Below are 13,373 nucleotides of genomic sequence, written 5' to 3' on the forward strand. Positions count from 1 at the left end.
TTTTTTGAGTGTTCCGAGTAGTTGAATGCATTCCAATTAAGAAGCCATAGATCTCACCAAGGTTTAAGAGAACATTTGTACCCTTTCATTTATTAAGTGATATCTTGGCTGGAAGGGCATTATTACCCTCTCTCTCCTTACATAAAACTGAATACACCAGAGGCCTGACTTGTGGATATTTATCTTGGGGTTATTTCACACACTCCAGTGAGGAGGAGAACAGAGAATGAGTTATATTTTCACGCTGGAGCAGACGTTAATTAAAAAGCCGGATCAAATTAGGGCAGCATCTCCATTAGTTACAGCTTGGCCTGTCAAAAGGGATGTTTTCTGAGAAATAAAATCCATAAATCAACCACAGCCAGATCAGCCCATTGAGTGGAAAATTACTTGCTTCACCAGGCAAGAGAGCAACGAGACCAAAGAGACCCCAGAGAGAAGGGGCATAGCCCTGGGGTGATGAGAAGATTCCAGTTAATATTGCAAATGGGGGAAGAGGCTGGACTGTGTTTTGGTTCTACTTGCCATGCACTCTGGCAGCGTAGTAGAGAAGGCATGGTTGCAGGCCATGCCCCCCCCCCCCGCGCACACACCATTTACACTACGCAACAAAACCGCTCAGTTTCACCTACAAATGCCTTACTTTTCACCTTAAAATCATGTAAAATAGTGGTACATGTTGTTAATACATTGTTCATATTACATAGCCATATTTATCCTGCAAAGGTATCTGCTAATAGGAACACTGCACATATTTATATTTCATTTATATTACTCTAAACTAAGGCTCTCAAAATTAATGCGTTGCGCTGCGATTCATTTTGAAATACATAATGCGTTAAAAAATATTAACGCAATCAACACATTGTGTTTACCTATTTCCTTTGTTGGGGGCTGATGTCATATAACGAAAGCCGCTAAACCTGAAGCCGCAAGCCTGAGAGTTTATTTTACTGTCTGGAGTTAACTGAAGATGTAGAGGAACCGTGAGTTTGTAGGCGAAAAGGTCCAGTTTAATAAGTTGCCTGATGTTAAAAGCACACTGAGTGTCAAACGCTATATGCTTATAACCAGGCTTGGAATTTCATAATTTTAAGAGCAGGCCACCTGGCCTTCAGTTGAGCATATTTGGTGCTGGGCACAAAGGCCACACGTCAGGGCACCAAGGCCAAAGTTAACTATATAGTAGGCTATAAGCTACATACAAATGATAAAAGTTATATTTAGCCTATTCACAGCAGTAGACCTGCATCAAGGTATGAAACAGAACATGAAACATGACATTACATAGAACTGTAAATCATAGAACTGATTTTAATATTTACAGATATCTAGGCTATATTTAACATTATTTTCTATTTGGCCTGTTATGAAATCATGTAGCCTATTGAACAAAGCAGTTCAGCTTTAAGAACCTCAAATAGTCTACCGGCATGTTTACCATTTTGTGATCATTAAGGCTACTTTGACAAACTCTTAGTGAGCTGATTTTAATATTTACAGATATCTAGGCGATATTTGTAACATTTATTTTGTATTTGGCCTGTTATGAAATCATGTATTGAACTATTTAAACACACTGTGAAACCTGAAGCCCAAAGTTGGAGACATGCATTAAGACATTGCTGCAAATGTAAAACCGGATTACTCTGGAATGGCTAACTATACAGGGGAATGCGTTACACTTTTGTGTTCGGTAAGGTCTGCTGTTTCTTCTGATATATGGTTTGTCGTGTGTCTAGGGAAAAGTTTGTGAAGTATTCCACCGAGATGAATGGGTAGGGAGATGGGCGCCAAATGTAATGATTAAATTAAAGTTACTTTTCTCACAAACCGTTTACCACAACAACTAGTGGCTAACATCGTTTAAAAGCTGAGAAAAAGTTATTTCCTGTGATGTGATACATGGGATATCTGTATGACGAGTAGGCTACTTCAGGAGTAGTTCAGCAAAGAATGGGTGAATTTGGACGCACTTGCTTTCTTGCCGTGCCCTGTCACTTTCTCCACTGTGTAAAAGAGTATTCATAACAGTAATAATATACATTCGGGGCAAATTAAAAAAGTGTGATTGGCAGATTCAATAGCTGTCAAATAAAATTGAGCAATTCGGTGGGGCAGAAGAAATATTTGGGGGGGCATTGCCCCTCCCAGCCCTATTCTAGATCCGGCCATGTTTGGAAGCATTGTGTGAGAAATATTGAGTGAGAAATACATAACATGAGTAAATGTCAAATGGAACAAATGAAGCTAAAGGCTAGGCTGTCTAGTTAAAAGAGATGCGGGTTCAGAAATTCAAGTGGTAACCACAGGCTGTGTTTGGATAAACAGAGCATGTTAAATATTAACCTCTGGCCATTGGCAGGCTGGTTTCACAGACTCCAATATACTGCTAATGAATTTAGGGCTTGATTATGTGGAGAATCCCTACAGAGGTTACAAGTAAAAACGTTAACCTCTAAAGACCAGGCAATGACTCGTGCTGGAATTTTGGGGGAAACGCAATTGCATGAACCCTCAGGATTAATGTCAAAACTAAATTAAAACACTCATACTAATCAGACTAATTGTGTGAAGTTTATTTTCACCATGGGCAGTAAGGTCCTGTGCACACAGCCAAGATGCCAAGCTACTTTGACATTTAATGGAACACGCCAACTTTTTGGGAAATTGACTTATTTGCCATCCTTTTCTTCTCTATGCGTGCAATAACCCAGCGTGACACTGTTAGCCTAGCTTAGCAAGTGGGTTACACCAGCTAGCCTATAGCTCCCTTTTAGAAGCATCATGGAGATGAGAGTATGCTGGGCTGCATAAACGTGTCTAAAAGCCTTAAATGGGGCCACTGAAGGTGTCTGCACAGCTGGCGCTGTATATTCTCCACTCTCTGCAGTGTAGTGCTGTCGTGAGCAAAACAAATGAGGCCTAGGCCACCTTCCTTCTTGGAGACTTGCATGATGCATGCACTACCTCCTCTGGCCCACGTCCAAAGTTGTACCTTGTACATGTCAATCAGACAGGTCAGTATAAACAAGCCAGCTTTAATTGGACTTTGTGATCAAATAAATTGGAGCTGTGCATCACAGCCACCCCAAACAGGCCGACCAACACAGGCTATTAACAAAGTCCAAATGCTGCCTGAATTAATGCACCACGGTTAATTTGCTACAAAAGGATTACAAAAGGCGAACTGGAAAATCCTGGAAGGAAAGCAGGAGCTGAAGCCAGCATTCAAGACACCATAGGGAAGGGGAGGGGGAAGGGGGCTGTGTGGTTGCCCAGGGGACATGACAAGTAGTTTTGTATAGACTGTGAAAGTAATATTTAAGTTACATTGTAAATATTTACAAATAAAAGGTCATCTTAACACTCTGTATCACCCCACCAAATACAGGCTGCCCAAAGGATGACCATCTGACTGACCCATGAAAACAGGCAAAAGGAGGTTTTTTGTAGTTCTTCATTTTTCTCTAATCACCTATAAGCAGAACAGCTCAAGAAGCTAACTGTACAGCAAGTCAGGTATAAGAGGTATATTTTTGACACCGTGAGTATAACCGTGTGCACTTAGAATGCCATTATATGTAATTCCTCTATTCAGAGCATCCTTTCTTCACACGCTCTCTATTTTTTATAGCAGGACTAAAAACATTCTCTTCTCAGACCATTGTGAATCAAATTAGCATCACAAAATTTCACCACTGTACAGAGATTCTGAGTAGGCCTACATCTCCACAATTAAAACAAAGAGCAAGGTGATATCCTCCTGGTGAATAAACAACAATGAAGTTGAATTTCAGTGCTTTGTCATTAGGGCAATGGAACAGTATGAATGGAAATCATGAGCTGAAGATGTGCAACCAGACAGAACGCACGGGAGAGTGACCTGAAACCTACATCAATGACAAAGCATGCCAGCGTAGATTTGGATTAAAACAGCTCCTTATCTTTAAAACAAGACAGATCAGACGATCTTGTGGTTTAGCCTGGCAAAGATGTATAGCTACTTCCCACAAGCAGATATAGAAAGCGCTTAACTAAACATCATGTTCCAATCCCAGCAGACTCAGTGTCATTATGACTCCTACACCGATATCACTGAAATCCTCCTCTGCCCTGTAAAATCTATCTGGCATGAATTCAGAGTGTGAAAAAATGCCAGCGATCGTGGGAGAGGAACCCTAGAGCCTAGGCACTGCCTGAAGCTTCTTGGTAAGATTATGAGGAGCCAAGGCCCTGAATCCAGTCTGCAACTTTTAGCAGAGTGAGAAAACAGGCCCTGCTCCATGTAAGGTTGTCCAATGTCGTACTTGCTTCAGTTTAGTTCTGGCAATTCATATTGAAGTGCTTCAGATGATATACCAGTGTTGTTTTAGAAAACATCAGCGCTGACAGCAGCTGCTCCCAGTAAAGCTTCCTGTATCTTTGAGGGATAGCTCCTTCAAAGTAGTTGCTCCACGAAAGAACATCTCCAATGAGGCTGAGCAGCAGAGGGGTGCACAACAAATGACTGGCTTGTCCTGGTCACTTCAGGAGTAACCACTGATCTCTAAAAGAGTCATTATCAGTATTGTTTTGAAAGTTATGTGCTCTTTTGAGATCAGTAACTTTGGTATTCCTGAAGTTACTCAGATAAGACAGTAACCTCGCTTTGTAGTATGGACCTCGACTCTGGAAGACATATTTGTAAGTCGGAGTCATCTGAGTGTGTGTGTGCTGGCCAATCTCCTCACAGCCCACAGTGCATTGTAAAGAAAAAAAAGAAAAGGAAAGCCCAACCCCACCACACTGAAACAGAGGAGAGAGAGGGCGAGAGTGGCCCTCAGTAGCTATCCGTAAACAAAGAGGATCTACAGGAGCTGTGCCTGCATTACAAAGACACAAGCCGAGGTCTGAGCAAGCTCCTCTGGGTCAAGCATGGGAGGGTGAAGAGTGCCTAATGATCTGAGACCAGAGGTAGCCAAGTATAGCAAATAAATAAAAAATCCAGGTGTTTGTGCCAAAAAATATGGATCACATTTTAATATTTTAATACCTCCATCAGGTAATGCACATCGTATTCTTTCTAAGTGTATTGAAAACATGCATCGGTCACAATATTCAATCTCCAGCCAATTGGACAAGTCATTTAAAAGGGAAGAGCACATGCTCTGCAGCAATACAATAATAATACATTTTGACTTGAAAGCATTGCATCTAAAATGTTTTGTTTTCATGGAACCATAACTTGTATGTCGTTTTGGACAAAAGTGTCTAAATACCATAATCATAACTGACATCTGACTATCACCTACTGCTGAAACACAACAAACATGCAAAATGGTTTCCTCCTTGCCACAAATAACAGCAGCCAAATGTTGGCAGGGGGTCTAGCACATTGAACAGGTTAATAGGATAATTTGTGCCTAATGTGATGCTGTGATAAAAATGCAAAGGTCTGCAGATCTGAGTCTCTCTCTGGGCATTATATGGTTCGGTCAGATTACACATTTTCTAAGATTATGGTTCTGTCAGATTACACATTTTCAAAGATTAGTCACATTTTCACTTTCTGACGTGACCCCTTAAAGAACAATCAAATCAGAAAATACTGACAGGCAAAGTAGTAGGCCTAGCAGCCTAAAATTAACCAACTAGCAGTCCAACATTTGAGAATTATTTGTGAAAAAATAATTCGAAGAGATCGATGGTGTTTCCTGAGCGCATGAATCATAATGATAGAACGCGAACATGTTTGCATAAAAATAGGATACCGAGATGTCGAATTGAAGCACACTCAAATTGAAACTCAAAATGAGCTAGGCCAGCTTTTTGTCAAAACTAAATATCTGGCAATTATGTGGGTCAGTTTAACGAGCACAATTGAATCACCGGAGCCAAAATCCTTCTTAAAGTTAAGACTTATGCAAATTCTGATAGTTTATAGCCTAGGCTACTGTATTGGCTAATTTTAACTATTGTGGTTGAGACCGTTAGCCTACTATACCCTCCGGCCAGACACATTTTGATTTTAAAACAAATGTCCAACTCAGAGTGAAGTGACCACTTTCTTTTTCTCGAAGTGTTATAGCTACAAATCAATCCTCCAAAGCGTTTCACAGATCAATCCTGGCCTCAAGGCAGGACCACCCACATGGAGATGTTCACACCACTTCTGACTTTCTGTATAAGGAACTGGGTCTATGTTGACACAAAACATGTACAGCGAGCACTAGGCTCCGGTAAGAGGGAATATATCATACTACTCACCCGTATTCTCCTCATTGCAGCAACGATCTCCACTCTGCTGTTTGGTCGCGACACATCCAGACTACCGATATACTAATAATAAAAGAAAGCGAAGCGATAGTTAGGCCACGACTTTCTGATCGACATGCATATTTTAACATAGCCTTGTTATCGCCAAAGTATAGCCTACACAAGAGCAATGAAACCAGCCTAGACAAAGCTCCAACTTTTAATTGAATGTTTAAATCCAAACTAAAACTGTTTAAAGACGATGAAGGACTAGATACACACAATGAAAGTTACACTTTACGTTCATGAGATTAAGATAACACTTCTACACCTCGAAATCCACGGTTACATGGGCTACCCTAGCCTAGGTTCTCTGTTACTTACCTTTGCCTCAAAATTGATCCCATGTTGAAAGGCTTCTTCGTTGTGTAAAGGAATCCGCAAATCATGGCCATCATCAACCAAATTATACTTTGTTTTCGCTGGCATGGTCGTATCGAAAGCGCATGAACAAGCTAAACGCAGACACCAATACAGTTACACAGGACAACAAAACGCCAAAACAATCCGCCAAGTGCTCGTTCTAACTCCCGTTGTCCATCCCGCTGCTTCCTCGTAAGGTCACAATTGTAACATCCTGCATGGAGCTAGGAAAAGCAACTTTGTAGCGTTTCCTTTCGCAAGTAGTCACGATCGTTGTGTTAAATCCTTTTTTTTTTCTTTTTCTTTTTAAGCCAGCGCAAAAATAGTCCTTAATCGTTGAACTATCTGTTGGGGCAGAACTCGTCTCTGTGGCTTAAAGAGATTTCTTAGGAAATCACTTACAGAAAGAAAATTCTGTGTTTTTACACTCAGCCGTGTCGATTGTCGAACTTCACAGTAGCGCCATGACTGAGCAAGCATAGCCTACTCCTGAGCACGAACTGGTAGGAAGGGAGCGTCATTGGTCGAATCTGGGAATTCCACCTGTTTTCATTGGAACACAGCGACATCACTGGTTTGTAGAAGGGAAGAAACAATTCTGCATTTGAACCTATGATCTAAAGACATCACCTAGTGGTAGCCTAGGTGTGAAATAGCCCATTTTACATGATGTTTTAGTGTGCCTGTTCCCTAATTTAATGGTTTCCTTGTCGAATCACAGGCTTGTACAGTTTACAGTAGGCATATAGCCTACTTGCTCAAGGGATCAATCTAGAAAACAGTCTATCTAACCAACTTCAGTTTCTATTAGGTTGTAAGTTATACTTCAACATCAGTGCTTTATGTTTTTACTCTCAAATGTGTCCTTTTATCATTCCACTAAAGCAATGAAGACGATTTACGTTCAATGGTGTCATCGAAGCGGGTAGCCTTAGCTACTGTAGATAGGCTAGATATAGGCTACTCCTCAATCAGTCTGATAAATGATAAGTTTAAAATATAGGCCCAATATCACCAACTAGTGGCCATTTATGTGGATATTCCTGAAATTGCACCTATTAACATTTTTAAGTGAAAACAAGCACAATTCCAAATCTCTAGGCCTACAAAATTCAAACTCTGTGTCCACAAAATGCAAACTCTGCCTTGGCATGGCACATAAAACCATAGAGGCACAGGCCAGGTCTACACACATACACACAAACATTAGGTAGGCCTACTGTACTGAACATATAGGCTTACATTGTGCACAGTTGTTCAGAGTCCTATCTGGGTTGACTGAGTGATATCAGGCATATTTCTACATATCACATGCACATTTATAAGCAATTCCAGCTCTTTCCAATCAACAAGTCCCCCATTGATGTATCATCTATTGCATGCTTACAGGCATATGCTTTAACATGAATTACCAACCCATACTGGGCTCTCCCTGCTCTCCAGCAACACCACAAACTCTATTTATTTTGTGAAAACAATGCGACTGTCAGCTTTGTCAGACACTCACAGTAATACCTTACACCAAATGATTTTGAAACGATTTCACTGTCGCAGACAAATTTTCAAAGTTGGAATGAAACCATAAGCGTGCTACTGGGGTTGCACTAGCATGTTACTGACATCGTAAGGCACATTTGGATTTTTTTTTTTATGTGAGGTCATATCAATACATATTTCTGTAGATTATGATATGTTCAATGTACCTCCTAGCCTTTTTTTTTTCAAATGTACCTCATGGTCCCATTTCTCAACAGTCAGTGACCTATCCACAGAGAAAACATTTGTCATAGACTATACTTGTCACAGTTTTAAAAACCTTAATCATTGTCAATGCATCTGCTGACCTAGTCTTCTCAGGTAACTATTGGGGAGCAGGAACCCTGAGCTGTGTGGTGCATGGCCTTCTGTTTTTGGACATGTCCGTGAACTTGTTTGGAACTCAAGTACTGCTGGTCACAGATGGTGTGCCGTGCCCAATGCCACAGATCTATCTATGGATGTCTGATAGATATTGCTAATTATAATTTAACATGTTTTGAATTAAATTACCCTCTGAGAAAATCTTTGGCCTGCACCCCATCTACAGTAAAGTGTGAACCACTGGAGCAATAGCTTATGATGGCAAAAGAAGTGCAACAGGTACCAAAAGAGGTGCCATGTGGGACAGACTCCAAAATCATCAGTATTAACTAGAGGTAATGGAATTCTCATTGAACAAGCTGCTTGTGCAAGGTGGTGTGATGTTGTGTGATGCATGCTCTCTCTTTGAAACTCCACAATTCCTCTGACTTATTGTATGCTAGTCTTTATCCATCCTCAATGTAAAAGAAGCTTCCTCTAACAAATTCTGCTTGATTTGTCAGCTTGGCTATGTTATTCTATGCTCTATGATAATTTTGTTGTGTTAATCGATGGAGAGGCAATATTTAGTCACTGCACTTAAATATTCATGTTGGCCATCTGTACTTCACTGGATTAATTTGCATTTTAAAGCAGGTTATTACTCTACTGTATAATATACTGAAACAAAGCAAAAATATTCACCAACTAGTTCATGTTCTAAACATTTCGTATGAGGTAAATGTTTAGATTGGCTTTGACTGTGTATGACATTGCTGTTTCAGAGGTGGATATATGAGAGGATTGTAATAATGCAGTTAGGAAATGGCTTGGGGTGCCACGTTATGTAAGCCTTCTGGGCTTAATTCCACAAAACACTGATAAAGGAAGGTGCCTGCTTGTTAACCCCAGTGAAATGCTCACTAAGGTTGCTCTATCGGTGATGTTTTTTTTTCTGTGTCTGTTCTTTGGTTTGGCATTCAGGCTACTGGTAGCACATGTTGTGCCGTGAAGAAGAGCCAACCAATTGGACAAGATGTAAATTAGCCTTGTAGCTATAATCTGGCCCAATTATATATTGTGCATTGTCCCTGTCAAATAAACGTAAATTGTGTGTTAATGTTGTATCTTTCATCCCGTAGTGTAATTTTGGATAGGCTTGGTTGTTGACTGGCCTTTGTGGCAGCTCATGTTGTACCTTGAAGGAGGGCCTTCAAGAACCCCGGTATAACATGTGGCGTGTTTGCGACTGCCACAAGCCCACTATACACTGTGCATTGATGTTGAATCTCACGTCATGCTGTGTAACTTGAAATAGGCAGATAGATAGATACTTTATTGATCCCCAAGAGGAAATTCAAGAGATGAGAAGAAATCTCCTACCAGTAGCACAAGGAATTTCCTCCACAACACCTTTCCTCCAAATATCTTTTATGGATGTAATTGGAAATTATAATTTTAATTTGCCTAGTATCTCCGCTGTTGACTAGTGTGTTTGTTTACCTTTAATGCTGATTATGATCTCTGGTGGTTTATGTACCCTCTGAGAAAATCTTTGGCCTGCACCCCATCTACAGTAAAGTGTGAACCACTGGAGCAATAGCTTATGATGGCAAAAGAAGTGCAACAGGTACCAAAAGAGGTGCCATGTGGGACAGACTCCAAAATCATCAGTATTAACTAGAGGTAATGGAATTCTCATTGAACAAGCTGCTTGTGCAAGGTGCTGTGATGTTGTGTGATGCATGCTCTCTCTTTGAAACTCCACAATTCCTCTGACTTACTGTCAGTAGCACAAGGAATTTCCTCCACAACACCTTTCCTCCACATATCTTATATGGATGTAATTGGAAATTATAATTTTAATTTGCCTAGTATCTCCGCTGTTGACTAGTGTGTTTGTTTACCTTTAATGCTGATTATGATCTCTGGTGGTTTATGTACCTTGGTAAGCACATTTGTATGTACACCCAAGTGAATGTTCAGGTGGAGACATCTGATGCTGTCAAACTATCTTCACTTTCATAAAAGCAATTCTCTGCAGGAAATTAGCATTTCTGAGATAATGTTTGCGAAGGCGATTGGTGTGTATCATATTAAAATTCATTTTGAAGCTACATATAGTCATGTGAAGGACAGATAAACACACTCATTGTTATTGCTAGTTGCCCATGCTCTGCACTAGTTCTGTGGTCTGTGCCAGAACTGCCCACGGCAATGCGAAGGATTTTAAAGAATGAAACAGAGAATAAAGAGTGAATTACACTGCAGCCATATACTGCAGCCATTTCGCATGTTGCCGCTTACTACACAGTTCTAACTGTGTTTTCACTGCATTTGCATTTCTTTAAAAGTCTTTCAAAAAGAAAGTGATACTATAGCAGCACTTTCAACATCCATTAATGTAAGACATTAAATCTGGTCTCCTTTTGGGTGTTTGAGTATAATTGCAGAGGGTCAAAGGGCACAATTTTGTCTCTAACTTTGTTGATTATTTTGTTAGTCTGCTATGAATGTGCGACTGTTTTAAGATAAAGGTTCTGTAGTTCAGCTCCACAATTTTAAACTGGTTACAGTTTGTATTATAACAGTTTGTATTATAACAGCACTAGTGTGTGGGGCACCCTGGGATGGAAGAAATTTGGCTGGCGGATGCGTGAGGGACGCCAGTGTGCGTGCAGCACATGGCACGCTTCCCGAAGGGGAGGGCAGTGTGACTGAGTGCCGTCTCTACAGTCGAGTATGCGCTCTGACTGCCATACAAACGAGCCTGGCTCTTTGGGGTTGTGGTCAAACTGCATGTTTGAGGCCGGGTGGGGTGACTTGCTCTCTCCCTTTGCTACATCCATGATACAGCTAATCCTGTGCAGCTATTGTCATTCCTTTATCCTTCTTAAATTTGTCATTATCATTTTCACCAAATGATCATTAATTAACGTTGTGACTCAGTGCACTGTTCACAGAGCCTGGGAACCACCAAAACTTATGTTGTTTTGACATATATATATTTATAATCATCCAACTTGGGCACTTTAAGCCTCAGTGTGTATAATGTTTTCACTCATACAGTATATTCCACATGGTTCTACTGACATTGGATTGATGTACATTTAATGACATTAATTGCACTCTTCAAATTCCCAATTTCGAGCCACATCATGTAGCTCTATTTCCAACATGTCTGCTAATTAACTAGAAAAACACTCAAAGTTTATTCACATTTTTGCCTGTCACTCCAAGTTAAATCAAAAGACACTTAACCACCCCATACCGACATCAGTTCAGGAAAGCGGGAGAGTTTAAATGGAGGGCAGTGGGTCAGCGCTGGGCACTCTGGGGCCGTCCTTAAAAGCCTCATAATAAGCCGTCTTCCAGCAGACAGCTGGCTTAATCTCAATAAGTCATGAAGTTGCTCCATGAATGTGGGGCACACATACAGCAGAGGCAAGATGCTTCCACCCCTAGGGAGAGGGGAAAACACACATAGGGAGGGTGTCGCTATGTTTAACTATGCTTTGAGGCATCGTGGAGGCAACTTTAATGAGTGTAGCATTTCCATTATATTGTTTCATGCAACAACGTCAGGGTAATGGATGATAAAGAAGCTCTTTTAAGTGTCTGCTATGAATAGACAGCAGTAAGTGAATTCCTGAAGTTCCACAGCATGCATTTCTAAACCTATGTACAAACAGATTAAAGTAAAATCAAAAGGATTTCGGGAATATGAGACTTCTGTATGTGTTGACACAGTGCAGATGCTTGTAAAGGCCTATTACAGCAAAAATAGTAAAAAAGGGAACAGGAGAAAAGGATGAATGTTGAAAGCCCTGCATCTCCAGCCCTTGGCCACTAGGTGGTGGGAATGCACATCAGATGCTATCCAGTCCTCACTGTCAGGGACTAAAGTTCCAACATTGCCATCTTCTCATATTGATGCTGACACAAAAGCCATCTGTCACCTCAAATTTACTTTTTATATTGTTAAGTAATTAGTAAGAGCAGAGAGAACCACAAGTGTTGGAGGTGAAGGTTGTGTAATAATCAGTTATGTCTACTGACAAGTCTGTATTCTTTTCTCTTTGGATTTGCAATTTCAGTTGCAACAAGCCTTTATTTCTGGCTGCCACTACAGTCATGGCAAAATAAAGAAGGACATACAATTCAGACTAGATCTGAATTCAGCCAGACCAGCAAAATCTTCCTTTTTCACCAGAATGATGGAAAGCACACACAAGTCCATCTTCTCTGGTCTTCAGCCACCACCACAGGGCTCTCAAACATCCCAGTGCTCATAGTGCCATGATCATCATGCAAAAGACTTGCCACAGAGTGTCATCAGTGCAGCAGTGATGTGAAGGTGACGTAGTGTGAAGGATGGTGCAATGACAGGAAAGCAGCAGCCCCCACTCCAATATTAGAATGTCAGATTATCTGTCTTCACACGGTTGATTAGATGATGGGAGTGTGTATGGGCACAGTCCAAGTGATTAATATGCTTATCAGAAGTCTCTGAATAATACAACCACTTCATCTTATGATGGAAGACTTTCCTTATCTCTACTCCTCTTACTTAGTCTCTGTGTTCACATATAGATTCTGTATTTAATGCATATAACCTAGCCTGGCGGGCCATCCTATATCATTGAAATGTATAGTCTGGAATCGACCCATTCACCTCGCTTAATCCAAGGGGCGGGCAGAGAATTGTATTTCAAACTGCCTAGGCATGCAATAGGCCAGCGCTACGACCAATCAGAACAAAGAGCCGGATGACGTGGCCAGAGTGACGAAAACAGTGAACGGGGAAGTAAACTGAGGAAAGATGATATATCAAACTTTTACCGTATCCGGTCGGCAAAACGGCAAATACATCC

At 40.8% G+C, this 13,373-nt stretch overlaps 1 protein-coding gene across 2 annotated transcripts in view; it reads right to left on the minus strand.

The window, feature by feature from the left end:
- nos1apa (nitric oxide synthase 1 (neuronal) adaptor protein a) overlaps positions 1-7,134 on the minus strand; it is a 104,123-nt gene extending 96,989 nt beyond the window's left edge. For both annotated transcript variants that reach the window (XM_076278626.1, XM_076278625.1), the window contains exons 1-2: positions 6,622-7,134; positions 6,250-6,321 (exon numbers count right to left, since the gene is read on the minus strand). In XM_076278626.1, the coding sequence (XP_076134741.1) occupies positions 6,250-6,321; positions 6,622-6,726 (177 nt within the window). In that variant the 5' untranslated portion in view covers positions 6,727-7,134. The remainder of the gene's footprint in view (positions 1-6,249; positions 6,322-6,621) is intronic.
- Positions 7,135-13,373: the final 6,239 nt, after the last annotated feature.

This window comes from Alosa pseudoharengus, unplaced genomic scaffold (genome assembly GCF_046254945.1).
Source record: "Alosa pseudoharengus isolate Yale_2024_CS ecotype anadromous, Long Island Sound unplaced genomic scaffold, YU_APseudo_1.1 YU_APseudo_1.1_scf_11, whole genome shotgun sequence".
Taxonomy (NCBI): domain Eukaryota; kingdom Metazoa; phylum Chordata; class Actinopteri; order Clupeiformes; family Clupeidae; genus Alosa; species Alosa pseudoharengus.